This window comes from Syngnathus scovelli, chromosome 14 (assembly GCF_024217435.2).
Source record: "Syngnathus scovelli strain Florida chromosome 14, RoL_Ssco_1.2, whole genome shotgun sequence".
Taxonomy (NCBI): domain Eukaryota; kingdom Metazoa; phylum Chordata; class Actinopteri; order Syngnathiformes; family Syngnathidae; genus Syngnathus; species Syngnathus scovelli.
In genome coordinates this window covers 13,646,404-13,662,599 of record NC_090860.1, presented here as the reverse complement: position 1 = coordinate 13,662,599, position 16,196 = coordinate 13,646,404, and the positions used below count along the sequence as shown (strand labels likewise).

The window sequence follows — 16,196 nt, the reverse complement described above, 5'->3', positions numbered from 1 at the left end:
TTTTTGCTCGGCCGCGGTACCGCCCACTCTTGACTTTGGGAGCCTAGCAGGAAGTTCCGTAGCTTGGCTTGTCAGTTTGAAGGTGTCCGTATAGCGGTTGGTGTTCGGTAAGACGGCGACTTCCCTCCGGCGGAGATGGCTTGATGAGCGGCTCTTACGCGCTTCCACCAACCGCGGCTGTTTGGGAAAGCCATGTCCCGAGTCCCGCAGTGGAGACACCCTGTTGAGTCCAACGCCGGGTGCGTTTGTGAGCTGTTGACGCCGAGCGGTGGAGCACTGCAGTCGGCATGGCCAATGTCAAAGTGGCGGTTCGAGTCCGACCGCTCAACGCCAGGTAAAGTCGACTTACTTTCTTCAGAAATGAATATTGCAATACGCTTCTTTTTTTTATTAAAACTTACAATTTCACTTATTTCTATAATTCCCAAGTGCCAAAGTGCACTTTTTCCTGTCATGTTTGTTTATCGTGAAGTGGCGCTGTCAACATTACATGTCAATAAAACAAAATTATTATTTTGGACTAAACAAAATAGTGCGATACCAGTCCTAATATTCATCTAAATTTCAGAATTTAAGATCATATTTTTTTGTAAATTAATGAAGTAACAATGTTTTTCAAGTGTCACTTTTTTCTTTTTTTTTTTTCCAAATCAAATGTTCTGACATTTTGACCCATTCGACATTCTTAAATAGTCACTTAAAATTGTTTTAAACTGGATGGACATTTAACTTTTTTTGTATTTGATTCAAAACAAAAAAAAACCTTAACAAAGACCATTGAAGGTCCGAACAATGTTTTCTTTCACGCACACTTCCTGCTCTTTGGCACCACAAAATTACTTGTCATCTGTCATGCAAATGAGACTCACTGTCCCCCTTTCCTTGGATGCATTTCAATACATTTTTTTCACTCAGAGAGCCAACAAAATGGCCACATCACTGACAGAAACTGGTAGAGTCACTGAAAGGCACAGTGGAGTTGGACATTTGCATTTAAAAGTTTACAGAAGGTCAAATTAAGTTCACCATTCACTCGTCGCTTATCTGAAATATTGGGGTCACAAATGTGTGCAACACTGGTTCTGCTCCACAGGCATGTTGTTAGTGCAATTCTCAAATAGTCCAAATATTTGTAAGAAATATGCAATTAATGGCAAAATATCACTTTTCTCAACAGTACTGGTCAAAATGAGGTAAATAAATGCACACACACCTCCAGTCTTACTCTCAGCTGAACTTAGCGTATTGCCTTGTGTAGTACTCAGGTTGCATCAGATGTGCACACTTGGAGAGATGACCTTATTATTATTAGTTTTGTGTGTGTGCTGTTTCTGCTCATCCAAAGACCCAGATGCTGGCCTGGATGAAGTCCAGTCCTCTCGCTGTCAAGCCGGCCCCGCTGCATGTTACGCTCTTGTTTTGATTTGAATCTCATCAGGAGCTCTCACAGCACAGAGCTGACCTGCAACTTACAAGCGTCCAACTAACACTCCAAATTTTTTTTGGAAGGGTTGGATTGGAACATAGCATAGCATAGAGCTCCCCAGATACCCCCTGATTATTACTGAGAGAAAGTTGGAGTTTCTTTTCCTCTGCCCAGAAACAACAAATATTAGTGCCGTACCGATGAGCTTAGAGGAGCTTGTCTCAATGTCATAGTGGGGACACCAGAAAGAACAGGAGCAGGTCAACGGCCATTTAACAAATGCATTGTGGCAAAAAAGTAACCCATTTGTTCATTTAACCCAAAATCATAATCACAATCTTGTTGTCACCGCTGTACAGGGAAAGTGCAGATGGAGGGAGGCTGGCAGTCCAGGTGGAGGACAAGTTTGTGAGGATCCAAAATGTCAAGGTTGGTATTTACATGCTTATTCTACTTCCTTTATTTGAGTATCACCTGCGAGGGGGAAATATTAGATAACTGTTACGTGAACGTCTCTCTGATGGTGTCCATCAAAACGGTTCTTGTTGTAAGTAAGCCTTCTGCTTTTCCTGCCAAGCGTTTGTGAGCCTCCATACACAAGATAAGAAGCTCCGTTCCATGTTGACTTGAGACTTTTATTCCTAGCCGCTGAGTCTCGGCATGTGGGAATCATTACTTGGTTGGCGACGTCGTCTCGTAATGTGACACCGACCCGCCGTGTCACGTGACCCGTACTTAGGCGTCCCATTGGCCGGCGCATTTTACGTTCACAGAGCGGTTCCGCTGAGATCCGTGTTTACATTTGAGGAAAAGTCTTGCGGTCAGGGGAGGAGGAGATGTGTTACAAATGTGACGGGGCCGAGATAAACCACATCAGGCGGGTCTCGAGGGAAGCATTACTTGCGGAAAGTGGGACTCCTTGAGAGGGGAGATGAAACATGATGGCAAAATGATCACAGTGAGCACCAAGTTACTTTAAAGGATGTCAGAGATTTGTTCATGGGAGTCACAAGCGAGCCTGAGCTAAAAATATAGTGCTGAGAATATTGAAAGATGGACAAAGACCCAAATATTAGACCAACAAAAATATACAAATATGCTTAAAAAATAGTCCTAACAATGATTTTATTTTTGAACCCAAAAAATAAAAACAATGAAAAAGCCAAACAAAAAATAACGCACACATTGTCCACAAGTCATTTGCTACGCCGACTTTCCATTGCTCATCATTCTTGGTTCCCCGACAGTAAGCAGAACGGTGTCAAGTGCACTGAGGCAGGTCACGCTCCAAGCGACGCTAATGACCCAAAATCGCTTGCTCACAAGTTTCCACCTCAAACGTTATTTATTTATTTATTTGTAAGATATGAACCACTTTGCGTTCCACAGCTGGAGCCACGCGCCGACCACGGCGTGGACTCCCGGGAGAAGCTCCTGGAGTTCGGCTTCGACTACTGCTACTGGTCGGTGCGGCCCGATGACCCCCGCTGTGCATCGCAGGAGGAGGTCAGCAAAATAAAAACACAGCGTGATAAGATCTGTTAGCCGCCATGCCTCCCTCAAATTGGCTAATTGACATTTTGTGATTTTTTTTTTGGGGGGGGGGGTGTGGCTGTTTCTCATCACAACTGACTTTGTATTTGGAAAAAGATGTCTGTCAGACTTCAGGACTTTGCATTCCGTTGTTGACCCGCGGTGGGCGAAAAGGACGCCGTGGGTCAGCAGCGGGAATGCCGGAGGGAGCGTTTTATGAAACGCTCTTGTTTGAGCTGACGCAAACGCTTGTGAAGTGAGACGGAATTTTAACTCGTGCCTTTCCAGGCCCTGCGACCGTTTCCCCGCCACGCCCGACCGACGACCCCCTCGGGATAGCCGAGCGCGGCTTGCCGGACTCGTTTACAGCAGAACCGAGTGGGGGTGCAGATGTGGTTGACATAAAAAAAGAAAAAAAAAAAGTTTTCTATCTGGTTGTGAGGGAGGAGAAGCGCCCGCTGCTAAGGAGCGCAATCCTTCAAGCGAGCCAGCGAAAAAACTGTGCTCTGACCACTCTGCATTTTCAATTTTACACCAAAGGAAGCGCTCCATAAATAGACGAGAGGAAAGGAAAAAGATCACCACAATGCTCCCAGCCTTTTTTTTTTGTTTTGTTTTTTATTTGAAGGCTAATGAAAAGCTCCCCCCACACACACGTATTGTACTTTGACGCTTGTAAACAGTCAACTCCTCAGAAATGCGAAAGATTATGAGTTTGCACTCAGGGGGGAAGTACGTCATCCCTGTTGGAGTTTGGCTCCAACTTTTTTTTTCTCCCCCCCCTCTTCCATCCCCCGCCTCCTTGGATTTGATTCTCACAGTTTGTAGGTCTGTGTGTCAGTGGAAGAATAGTTGCTCTGTTTACAAGAATCCATCTCACACACACACACACACTGCAGAAATGTAGGCCATATTGACAAATAGATGATTAGCGTGGAATTTCAATGGAGGTATCTACAAGCGAGTCATTAATCCGGCTGCCGTATTTTTGTCTCGTTTGTATTCAGGCAACTTCTTCGTGCGGTGTCATTTACGGCGTGGGCATAACAATCACAATTTATCTTTGTGTTGGAAAAATTAACGCCTCTCCTCAAAGAAAACTTTTTGAAAAAAATCGCCTCAAACAAAAAAAAAATCATGCTCGGCACTGTGTGATGGTGGCATTAATGTAATAAATAAATATTTTGCTACTTGCTAAAAATATAAATCTCACACCTGCTTTTTTTTTTCAAGCTGTACTATCATCGGCGCATCACACATTTAATGGAACGCACACAGTCCGACTGCACGTCCTCCCTCCCCTTCAGCCCTGAGCTAATTTGACCTACAAATTCGGTCCCCCAGCATGACAGACGAGAGCATTGTTCCAACGGAGTTCCACATATTTCTCCCTCTCCAGAAATCTCTTCTCTCTCCAGCTGTTGCGTTTAAAGGGAACCACTCGCAGAGCGTGGGACGCCAACAGAGAATTTTTTATTTATTTGTTACCCTCTGCAGCTGTTTAGAATTGTTTGTGAGAAAAGCGGTCAGCCCGCTCCTTGCAGTAAGCTCTTGTTTTGAAACTGCAACTTGTTGTGAGGTTTGGTGCCACGAAAAAACACACCAGAAGGAAATCTGGGTTCAGGTTTTCCTGTCTCATTGTTTTCTCCAAAGGCAAACACTCCTTCCCGTCCCCGAAGACACGTTATAGGCACCCATGTCGGTCGGCACTTTCACCGGACTGCAGTTGTTTGTGCCAACCCCTCCTCCTAAAAGTTACCGGCTGTCTGCTCTCAAATAGAAATGCCCAAGCGAGTGAACTTCCTGATTCTTTCCGACCCTCAGACATGCGGCGGTCCCTGTGGAGTGATTTTTAAAAAGGTCAACTTCAACAAGGCCTGTAGCGTTAACGCTTCTTTTGAGAAGCCGAAACTAGCTAGCTAACCCTTGGTGGTCGCAAATGCTTTCATTCAGCAAGAGTTGCGTAACAAAAATCACACTTCCATCGTGAAAGGGGGGCCTGCTGAGAACTTTATCTCCAGAAGTGCTTGGTCAGTAGATCGTCCCGCTCCTAAAGGCGCCAATTCACACGCTGCTTCAAAGGACGTCGCTTAAGGGGGCTTTGGCGAGGCCTTTCAAGCAAGTCCAACTTAAACCCATCCCCGTCGTTTTGTAAGCTTGCCGACTCGGACTCTCCCGGTCCGAACTTTGTTGAAAGTGTGCCCGTCTTTGATCTTTGCTAGCAACGTTGAGAACATTCCTCCGCACTTGCTCCGGTGTGTACTTAGTCGATGAGACTTTACGGTCCAGACCCCGGGAGGGAGGGGGGGGGACCCCTCGCTGATCCGGCACTGTGTTATGCTTTGGAGGTAGAATGAGAGCTCAGGTTGCCCCCCCGTTACACACACACAGCCATTCCAAACATATCGCTGGAGTTACCAAATCACACCAGTCACTGACCTTGTCTTGTTTCCTGTGCATGGGTTTCTCACTCGCTCAGGTGTTCCAGGACTTGGGTGTGTCGGTGCTGGCCGGCGCTTCCGAGGGCTACAACGTGTGTCTGTTTGCTTACGGCCAGACGGGATCCGGCAAGACGTACACCATGATGGGCACGCCGGTGAGCCAAATACTTTGCCATGATCCAAATGCTGAACAGTTTTTTTTAATGTACCTATTTTTTTGACTCTAGGACTCTGCAGGTTTGACACCTCGGATCTGTCAGGTACGTTAGTGGATTGAAATGTTCTTTACTTCGTGACTTTAACAACACTAATTTGCCGTTTAAGGGCCTGTTGCGGTCTGAGGCGCCGCTTCCCGACGGGCAGAACTCGAGCAGAGTGGAGATCAGGTAGTGCTTCGTTTGTGTCGTCTCGTTTTACTCGAAATCCAAACGCAACAGCTGGCCCGCAATGCTTCGAGGCAAACCGAACCCGACAAAACAAGTTGTTCCTGTTCTCGAATGTGTTTACGCACCTTGCCGCTTATTTGTTGTGCCTAACTCTCGTTCTAGCGAATTTGAAATGTGTTAAATTATTTTTTATTTTCTTGGCTGTGCAGTTTTCTGGAAATCTATAACGAGCGAGTACGAGACCTGCTGGTGACCAGCGAGCAGAAGAAGAAAACCTCCTTACGAGTCCGGGAGCATCCTGAGAAGGGGCCCTACGTGCAAGGTGGCCATCTTTCTTGGTTAATTTGATACTTTTTGGGCAGTTAAATCTAACCCCCCCCCTCCCCTCCATCCTCACCACACACATCTACTCATTCATTGTCTGCAGCCAGAGCAATCCTAGGTGACCACAGGAAGTGAGCTCATTTCCTGTGAGCTCCTTGAACGCACCACGTGCTGCGTTTGGAGTCACTCGAGCCCATCTGTTGCACACGTGTGTGTTTGAGACTCATTTCAGTGGCATCTTAAAAATCTACTCAATTATTGGCTGACGTCATGCCTCCACTTAACTTGAATAAATGTCTTTAGAAATACAATATGACAGATTTAAATGTTTTTTTTTCTGGCCGCTTTGTCTTCAGAGCTGTCGCAGCATGTGGTGTCAGACTGCCAGCAGGCCATGGAGCTTCTGGAGGCGGGCGTGGCCAACCGCATCACGGCGGCGACGCACAACCACGACGCCAGTAGCCGCTCGCACGCCATCTTCACCATCCAGTACACTCAGGTCTGACGACCACTGTGAACGCACGGGAATACCGAGAGAATCTCATTGTTGACGTTCATAGGCCACGCTTGAGAACAACCGGCCTTCAGAAACCGTCAGCAAGATCAATTTGGTGGACCTGGCCGGGAGGTGAGAGCCAAAGCTGACAATAATGCCCTCTTGTGGCTGAAAACATAAATGCAGCCTTACTCCACACTGATTCAAATCTTTACAATTTTACAAAATGATTAAAAATATAAATCCATTCATAATATAGACTATAAATATATATAATGATTCATATTTTATTTTTTTGTAAAAATATTTTGTGTGCCTCTAGCGAGAGAGCAGATCCCAAGTACTGCCGAGACCGACTAACTGAAGGCTCCAACATCAACAAGTCGCTGGTCACGCTGGGCATCGTCATTTCTGCCCTGGGTTAGTCATCTCATCATTATCGATTCCCCACCGCCACCCCAAACCTCCCAGGGCGTTCACGGTCCCGCTTGGTCCACAGCCCAGAACTCGCAGATGTCCAGCAGCTGCCAGAGCATCAACAGCGTGGCTTCGCAGGGCGACGCCAGCACGTCGGGCAGCCACGGCAGCTTCCTGTCCGGAGGAGGGAGCGGTGGCAGGAGGCACTGCTTCATCCCTTACAGGGACTCGGTCCTCACCTGGCTGCTGAAGGACAGCCTGGGGGGCAACTCCAAGACCATCATGATCGCAAGTACGTCCAGCATGTGGGGAAAAGGTTTGAAGTTTCACAACTGAAGTTCTTTTTTGTTCCTTGCAGCCGTCTCCCCCTCCGCCAGCTGCTACAGCGAGAGCCTCAGCACCCTCCGCTACGCCGCCCACGCCCGGAATATCGTCAACAAGCCCCGGGTCAACGAGGTCATTAACCTGATATCACAGAGGTTCCTCTCAATCGATCATAATGGAAACAAACTCCAAAGAGTGGTTTGACATTTGTGCAGGACGCCAACGTGCGGCTCATCCGGGAGCTGAGGGAGGAAATCGACAGGCTCAAGAGCATGCTGCTCACCTATGGAATGGTAAGGCTTCTGCTACATCATCTCTTTGATTTTTTTTTTTTGGGGTTGATTTCCTCTCCTACCTCGCCAGCAGCGAGATCCCAGCCCCTCCCTGAGTGACGAGAGGGACGGGACGCTTTCGGACATGGTGCTGCAAAACGAGATGAAGGTAAATGCCTGTCTGGGTGGGGCAATTTTATCAGCCAAGTATTTATCTCCAATGTTCCTCCTTGGCGTTCCTCAGGTGGAGCAGCTGACCAAGGACTGGTCAGAGAGTTGGCGGGACAAGCATGAACTGCTGGAGCGCTACAGCGTGGACATCAACCGGGACCGAGCCGGCTTCCTCATCAACTCGCCGCGCCCGCACCTGCTGGCCCTGGATGGGGACGTCCTCAGCACCGGCGTGGTCTTCTACCACCTCATGGTGAGGCGGGCTCTGTGTGTGCTGGACTGTTGGATAAGCAGCTGCTTAGTTGGCCTCTACTTTTGCTCAGCTCTTTGTTAGCATTTCACTTTTTCAAGCTGTCTTCACTAAGATCTTTTGTCCTTTTCTTTGCTAGATTCTTCTTCTTCTCTTGCTAATTCTCTGTTCCGCTACAATAAGAAAAGGTAATTGTCTTGTCTGCTTCTGTCCACCACCCATCTCAAAAAGAGGCTCAGACTCTGAGTTGGATGTTGAGAAGCTCGCGTATCAAACCCCGTCAAGCCCCTCTTTGAATTCGCCAGTAAATGAGAAGAAATGAAACGAAAGGATGAGCCAATGTACTCGATTGCACCCGTTTTCATTCCAGGAAGGACTTACCCGCATCGGACCCCAAGACCACTTGGAAGAACCGCAAATAGGTACGGAAACACATCACTCACAGTTTAACTGTGCACTATTCACAAATTATTATTATTTTAATTTGATTTCATTTGATTAGTTTTGTCAGGCGGTGCCAGCTGTGAGATCCAAAACGACGGCGGCGTGGTCACGCTGAGGCCGCTGCCGGGTTGCGTCTGCCTTCTCAACGGCAGGGAAATCACTCAGCCCAATAGGCTGGCGCAAGGTCGGGAAAATGACTCCTCGCTTTTGACCTCTTCCAGAATGTTACCAAAAGAGTTTTCTCATTTGTGTGAGCAGGAATGGTGATCACCTTAGGAGGGCTTCATAAATTTCGCTTCAACCACCCGGCGGAGGCGGCCGTCCTGCGGGAGCGTAGACGCAGAGTACGTGCAGCTTGGCTCAAACATCTCGCTTGTTGCCGTGTGCCGAATGTTTTGCTTTCTCTGCCCTCAGGCAAGTGAGGGCACCTACGCTGACCTTGGCCCTCAGACGCCAAACCAGAGGTACACGCCCTAAAAGTCCAATCGGACCAGTCTCTCGGTCTGACTCGTGTGTCTTTATTCGCAGCAAAACGAATGAAGAGCCGTCTGCGTTGCGTTTGTCCCCCGGCGAGGAGTTGACTGCCAGGCGGCGTTTGCAGGAGCAGCAGTGCTATGTGGAGGACTTGCGCCAGGAGATCGGTTCTGAGCAGAGGCGGGCCGAGAGCGAGCTGGAGAGGGAGCGGGCCCAGCTTCAGCAGCAGCATAGCGAAGGTAAGCAAAATTGAAAGCTGCGAGCAGCCAAAGGGCCAAAATGGCTGCTTTGGACTGAATTGACCCACTTTAATTCCATTTATTTTTCAAACACTCTGAAAATACTCGAAATGAAATAGTGAAATGATGAATTGTGATTCAAAAATAAGCCGTGATGTGTTAAACCAACAGTCCAGGAGTGGATCCTCCAGGAGAAGCGTCACCTGCTGGCTGTCGAGCAAAGCGCCACGCAGGACCTTGGGGTTCAAACGGACTCCCAGCCCGACCCCCTTCTGGAGTGCCTCAACAGATACGTGTTGGATGAGCAGGAGGGTCAGCGAGACAAATGTCCATCGCTGGTTGTCAGGGCCAAGAAGAAAGTAGTCCAGGAGGAGCTCCTGAAGCATCACGCCCTGCGTCGTGCAGAGAGCCGCCTTCGCCGCAAGAAGCTGCAGTTCCAGCTGGAAAGAATCGCCCGGAAGAGGCGTCTGCTAGACGCAAAGAGAGAATTGCAGCAACTGGAAAAGGTTCTGCTCGCTGGACAGGAAAGCCCTGAGGAGGGGTCTCCACCGAGATTCATTTCCCCGAGATCCTCCTTCTCTGCTGATCTTGTGTCCCGACTGTACCCACAGCAGTCCCCGATCTTCAGGTAAGCATCCGCAAACTCCTCAAAACATTTTCTGAACTCACAAATGTTTCCGTTCCCACAACAGACAGTTCCTGAAGAGAAATCAATCCACAGAACTGACCTCAAAGTCCACATCTCCTGCTTGCGTTGGCAGCAGGAAGTGGCTCTCAGACGAGTGCCTCCCCCGGGAAAGGACCCAGAGTTGCTCCGATTCGCTTCCCTCCGGACTAAGTCAGTCCTGCCAAGACAGACGAAGATCTTCTGAAAACATTGCGCCGAATTCCAAGATGGAGGAAGGTTCTCTCGATCAACAGCGTCAGCGGCGCTTGGAACGAAAACCCCTGCTGCCTCAAAGAGAACTTTCTTTTAAGAACAGATCAGAGCAGAATCCGGCAGCTGTGCCCAAGTTACCATTTTGTATCCCCACACAACCACTTGGCAAAGAAAATGTAGCGTCCGAAACAAACGTACCAGCAGGTCCTTGCGTGGATCTAAAAAGACAATCACAGTCTGGTGTCACCAGGAAAGCCTTCTCTAATTTCGTGCAACCACCGTTGGATTCCAACGACCCCAACGGTGTAGAAAAGATGCCCAGTCGGTCTCTTGGCATCCATGAAGATTGTAACGTGGTGAGTAGAAGTCCGAGTAAAACAGCCATCTTGTGTGACGAGCTCGAACAAAACCTTCCGTTTGAGGCTTCGAGACGATGGCACAGCACGCAGGCTCTGATGAGCAAGATGGGCCAATGGGTGGAAAGGCAGCAACGTGAATGGAAAGTAGTCGGGGAACGGCACGAAGCCGCCTCCGATTCCGACAGCATCTTCTCCCTCGATTCTTTAGCCTCGGCTCTTGTGCTGAAGAGTGCGCAAGTGGCGCAGAGTGAAGCAGACAGCGAAGACAGTGAAATGTCCAAAGACTCCTTAGCAGTGGAGAAACGTTCTGCTGTGACCAGCTCTTGCCGAAAAGTGGTTCCCACGTACTCTTTGGTTGCTGATCACCCGGGCGGCAACAGGACGATGACGGACGGGCTAGAATGGGGCAGCTGTCCAGAACAGGTTCTCCGTGCAGGGATGCACTGGGGCAAAAACGATTTCCACAAATCAACATCTGAAATTGCAATAGAAGACAATTTCAAAGAGGCGCAAAAAAGTCTACCTGGTTCTGCCCTGGCGAGGTTGTCCGAAAACCTGCCGCCACTTACGGACGCTAGTTCCTCCCATGAGCTGGCAGGCGGTACAGAGACCCACCGAGATTCTCCGTCTTTCCGAAAAGAAAGCAACCAACATTCCAGCTCAGTCAGTGTGAGCCTCTCAGACAGCCCAAGTCCATCTGAAGTTGATAGCTTAACATCAGCCCCCCAAGGGAAGCACCAACCAACCGAGACTAGGATATCAAAGGAAGAGAAAAAACAGTCAGACAGTGAGCCTGAAAGTTTCCTTGCAGATCCTGACTCATCGAATGCCACCAAAGATGTCGATGCAACGTATTTTGCCTTGCAACCCGAAGCAGCATGTAAAAATTCCAGGAAGCGAAACCAAGAGTTGCAGGAGGCTTTTGAGGGGAGCCTGAAAATTCCAAAAAGAAGCCCTTCACCTCTGGGAAACCAGGGAGATAAACGTTCTGATAACGATGAAAAGAAAAACTCTGATATGGGAATCTCCAACTTTGGATTTGAATCCACCGGTGTTTCTGATCCATCGCTGAAGAAGCCTGTGAAAGCCAGTGACCCCTCTGTGGGCGACATCAAAGTAGATCACGTCGCAAGAAAACAAGTGGTTGCCAATACGAAGGAGGCAGGCTGTCAAAGTGGTCACCCCGCAAGAATGTATCGCTGTCAGTCTGAGGCCATCTGCAGCGCCATCGACTTGAGAATCTCAGAAGTGGTCCAAGAGCATTTAAAGCGCTCAATGATCGGCAGCGGTGGCAACAGGAGCAGCAACTGGAATCCAAGACTTGTCTCTGATTTTGTTGATCAGAGAATCAATCAGCCAATGAAACCGACGTACGGTAACAAGAGCGATCAGGTGAACAACCACCGAGAAGCTCCTGAAGTAGAAACTCTTGCTCCATTGACAAAACTAGACAAGAGACCAGCTGGCCGCACCAATGGAACCAACGATGCGATTCAACCGAACGACAGAATTGACGTGAACGCACCATCGCTAAAGGAAGCTCGCAAGTTCTCTTCTGATGGATGTGACGTCACTGATGCCCCACAAGGAAATCCACCTTCGGTCAAAGGGCGAGATCTGCTCGGCAGTCAGTGCTCGAAAGTCACCACCAATGAATGTCAAGGTTGTTCGTGCAAGTTTAGCAGAACTTCCATCGAACCTGAAGGACCTTGTGTGAGTCACTCTGAAGTCCCAGAGAGGTTTTCAGCATTAAGGAATGAAAAGTTGAGTGGCTGCGGATCTGAAATGGCGACCGTTGGCACACAATCTCGATTATCTCTGCTAAGTAAAAAGTCCAAAAGGTTCAGGAGGACCAAAATACAAGCTACCCCTTTCTCTTCATTACAGACATCATCATCGGATGAGGACCAAAGCTCCAACAAACGGGCATCTCCTCAACTACGATTTGAGAGTGAAGGCAAAACGGATGCCAACATTTCCAAAGTGAATCCCAAAATGGATCTGATCAAAGATGCTTTGGTTTGCAGAAAAAGATTCTCGTTACCTCCGCAACCAAGAACCAAAGACCTGCAGGATGCGGTCAAGTCTCAGGAATCCCTCATGCATTTTGCCTCCAGCGATATCAACCCATTTGTTCACCAGTGGCAAGACGGCGACCGCTCACGCTACAAGAACCCCACCTTCGGCAGTGCTGCCGATCTGTCCCGCAAATCTTCGCTTTTGAACGTGGCTGACAAACGCCTTCCCAGGTGCTGTAGTGTTGACAACGGCCTAAACGGGCAGAACCAGCCCTTCACTTCCCATTTGAGCGCCTACGCTGCCCACAAAAGGCTCTCCAGCACGCTCAGCAGCGTTGAGCCGGCGGTCACCAACACCTCATCCGGCAGGTTGGTCTACTCCTCCGATCCAGAGTCTAGTCCAAGCTCCAACCAGAAGACCACAACTGCAGAAAAAGTAGAAGGTGTTCAGACAGAGTCGGTCGCCCCGCAAAGGAGGGAGCGTCACAAAAGAAGCCACACGGACGTTCCCAAGACCCGGGTTCAAATGAATGAGTTCCTGACATGGACCAGTATGGAGAGCATGTCCGTCCACATCTCCAAACTGATCCACAGCACCTCTGACCTGCTGGAAGATGTCCAGGGATTGAGGACGGGTCGCAGGTTGAGCGGGTCAAGCCCTCGATCGATCCCCAACGTCAGCGTCAACTGCTCGACTCAAACCGCCTCAAATGCCGGCATTCAGATGAGACCTTTGACATCGACCAACACAGAGAGTCACCAAAGATCCACATCCCACGAGATCAACGTGACATTGAGACTGATTGGCGCTGAGGTGATTTCACCCAACAAAGACTCGGGTGACAGAGAAGACAGTACATCGAGTGTCTTCCAACCTGGGACTGTCGGATGCCAAGGCCGAATAAGATCAACCCCCGTAAAGAAAACCTTGCCTGAGATGTCGCACCATCATCTTACCGCCGCCTCCAAAAACAGCTACACACCAAGCAGACACCAAGAAAACCAAATCCCTTGGCTGAGAAACTCACCAAAGCCTGCGACGACATTCACAGATCGGGCGTTGTCGCCCATTGTCACTGTGGATGTCCAGAAACAGTCCAAGTCTGGAGGAAGACATCAGCATGGATGCGTGGACAAGACTGAGGCTTCTTGCAGGTCATCAGGACCTGATTGTGGCTTTTGCATCAGTAAATCGCCAGAGAAGGTCAGTGAAGCGAGTGCTCCAAGCCTTAAAGACTTCCAAAACTCACCAGTAGACCGAAGAAATACAAACACCCATCCTCAGCCCAAATGGAATTCTTCTCCCTGGTCCGACTTGCAGAAATACGCCGCTACCTCAGGAAAGACAACCAACGTTCTTGTCACCCAATCCAAAGCTACAGAATCCACCAAACCAACCCAGCAAAGACCTCAAGGCACCGTCCCTTTTAGCGGTGATAGCTGCAGTCCATCTTCCACTGCGTCCCTGACGCCCAGCGAGTGCAGCACTGACATCCTGCTGAACGCTAAACCCATCACCAGAGTGGACCCTGAGACATTACCCGAGAACCTGCCCTTGCACAACAAGTTCACCAACTGGTCCGGCATCAACCCTCAGCGCTCCACGTCCACAGACACCGGCGAGAGTTCCAACTCCGAACGAAGGTTAAGAGATATCGAGTGCCTGCGTCAGGAAAGGGAGCACGTGATGGCTTCCGTCGGCCTCGGGGCCAGCTCCACGCCGCTGACGGTGGAGCTCGCCGAGGCCAAGCTGCACTATGGCCTCGGAGAGACGGACGCCCTGCTCAAGATGCTGTCTCCGAGATCCACGGAGGATCTCCGAGTGAATTCGCCGACGTCCACCCTTGGAAAACAGCAGCTCCACAATAGGTAAGTGTTCTGCTTGTAATGGACTGACAGTGTTGTCATATCTGGAACAAGGATCTGGACGTCCTGGAGTACCTCCAGTACTTGATTTGGTAGTAGGTTGGTCCAAATGGATGAATATCTACTAAAAGCTTCCCTTCCTAGACACCGTTTGAGCGTCGAAGGTTTGCATGAAAAGACAGAGGGCCATTCTCAAACGAGTCGTCGGGCTCGTAGCCTGAGCCCTTCCAGGCATCGTCCCCCGACCACGCCCGGCCCACAACTGAAGCCAGAGAACAGCAGGTACGATACCGCAGACTCATCCCATCTCCAACCTGCTTTTTCCTTGCACCTAACTCTACGGCTTATGGGCAGAATACGAGAGCTGGCGAGCGGCGACGACACACACCCGTCGGACATCGGGCAGCTGCTGCGCGATTATGGCCGCGCTCGACAGGAAGCCATGAGCGAGATCGCCAAGGCGAGGGAGCGACTGCGCCAGAATACCGAGAAAGAGAAGAGAAGAATTCAAGAGCAACTTTCATCTCCAGAGTCCAAGGTACAGTCTAATCTAGAGGTGTGCCATCTAGAACCTGAAGCTCCAATTTTTAATTTGGACCATTGAGCAGTCTTTTATCCTTTTGGGGGGGGCAGGATGATCCGAGACATGGAAGCAGGATCAGCAATAGTACCTTGTGCACCGGATCCAGCCTGAGCCTGTCATCTGGACCCACGTCGGGGTACAACAGCGGCAATCCTCTGCAACATGGCCACAGACTAACTCCTGGACATGTAGGACATCCCCGACGCGTTGCAGAAACTCCAATGAAGTCCAAGACTTGACCAAAACTGTGACTACTTCTGTTTTTTTAGACCACCACATTCCCGGAGGAAGGGGAGAAAGTCTCCTCACGAAGCTTCATTTCCGCTCGGGGTATGTCACAATTTGAGAACTTGGTGCTCAGCGCGGTTGAATATACTCTGTATAAATGGGGTGACTGTCCATTTTCTGTATTAGACGCCCGTCTTGAGCCCCCGATGACATCACGCAGGCAAGCGGCCGTCATGGCCGACCTCGCTGACGCGGTGGACACGTGATTGGCTGTCCAAGACTTCATTTTGCACCTGACTTTTTTATTTTATTTGATTGAGTTTTTTTTATTTTTACACAACGAGAGCACTATTTCTTTCCTCCGAGCAGCTTTATTTTTCTATGTATGAAGATTCGTGTTTTTTTGGGGCTTTCTACAATCGTTATGCTAGTTTACCCAAAGATACTGCATGTTATGGTTATCATGTTGTTTATTCCACCCAGGAACAATCTATTTCTATTTCCGTTGTTATAATGGGGGCGGGGTCTTTTTTAATCTGGAATTCCAATGGGGCAAAAATAATAATGGATATTGCTTCAATTTCAATGGTTTCCTTGGGGGGGGAAATTATGACTTGACAGTTTGACCCTGGAGCAAACCTTTTGTATTCCCAATTTGATATTTGGACAGTTTGACCCTGTGACAAGGGAAAACCAAAGACAAGAAAACAAAGCACAATGAAGCAACACAGTGACTGGCATTTTTTTTATTTTTTTTATTGCTGTCCATTTGTTTTGTGGTGTTGAAACTTATTTATGTTTTGAATTGTAAAAGTCTGTTTTTATAAGCATAAATATTGCCATTTTTGCAGGTTTTTTTATATATATATTACCAAAGTTTTCCATGTTTCCATCTTTTTGAGCAAACTACACATTTTAAATATTGAATGTATTATTTTATGTCGTTAAGCCTTGAGCCCTTGCTTTGAAAGGCTCAATAAATGTCGCTAATTTTGAATTTTTTTTTATTTATTTTTTTCTGTTACACTTTGGGTGGGTGTTTATGTGTGCGAGGGGGGGCTGGCT

At 48.6% G+C, this 16,196-nt stretch overlaps 1 protein-coding gene across 2 annotated transcripts; it reads left to right on the top strand.

The window, feature by feature from the left end:
- Window positions 1–35: 35 nt before the first annotated feature.
- On the top strand, window positions 36–16,128 carry stard9 (StAR-related lipid transfer (START) domain containing 9). Of its 2 annotated transcripts, none has more exons than XM_049740609.1 (27): window positions 36–334; window positions 1,786–1,855; window positions 2,816–2,932; window positions 5,439–5,555; window positions 5,628–5,660; window positions 5,725–5,786; window positions 5,996–6,108; window positions 6,467–6,609; window positions 6,671–6,738; window positions 6,929–7,026; window positions 7,106–7,315; window positions 7,382–7,479; window positions 7,563–7,640; window positions 7,714–7,788; window positions 7,864–8,043; window positions 8,411–8,462; window positions 8,543–8,668; window positions 8,743–8,828; window positions 8,899–8,948; window positions 9,013–9,197; window positions 9,369–9,825; window positions 9,890–14,323; window positions 14,465–14,602; window positions 14,675–14,858; window positions 14,954–15,091; window positions 15,173–15,233; window positions 15,318–16,128. In XM_049740609.1, the coding sequence occupies exons 1-27, from the start codon at window positions 288–290 to the stop codon at window positions 15,395–15,397; spliced, it is 7,500 nt and encodes a 2,499-aa protein (XP_049596566.1). In that variant the 5' UTR covers window positions 36–287; the 3' UTR covers window positions 15,398–16,128. The 2 variants fall into 2 exon arrangements, with proteins under 2 accessions (XP_049596566.1, XP_049596565.1); XM_049740608.1 differs by having other exon boundaries at window positions 7,711–7,788.
- The last annotated feature ends 68 nt before the right edge of the window (window positions 16,129–16,196 follow it).

What these genes read in the sequence shown, in the direction of transcription:
- stard9 (XM_049740608.1), top strand. Translation starts at nt 288, where the DNA reads ATGGCCAATGTCAAAGTGGCGGTTCGAGTCCGACCGCTCAACGCCAG. An exon ending in GCCCAATAGGCTGGCGCAAG is followed by an intron (nt 8,669 to 8,742) that starts GTCGGGAAAATG and finishes TTGTGTGAGCAG; the next exon opens with GAATGGTGATCACCTTAGGA. An exon ending in AAGCTTCATTTCCGCTCGGG is followed by an intron (nt 15,234 to 15,317) that starts GTATGTCACAAT and finishes TTTCTGTATTAG; the next exon opens with ACGCCCGTCTTGAGCCCCCG.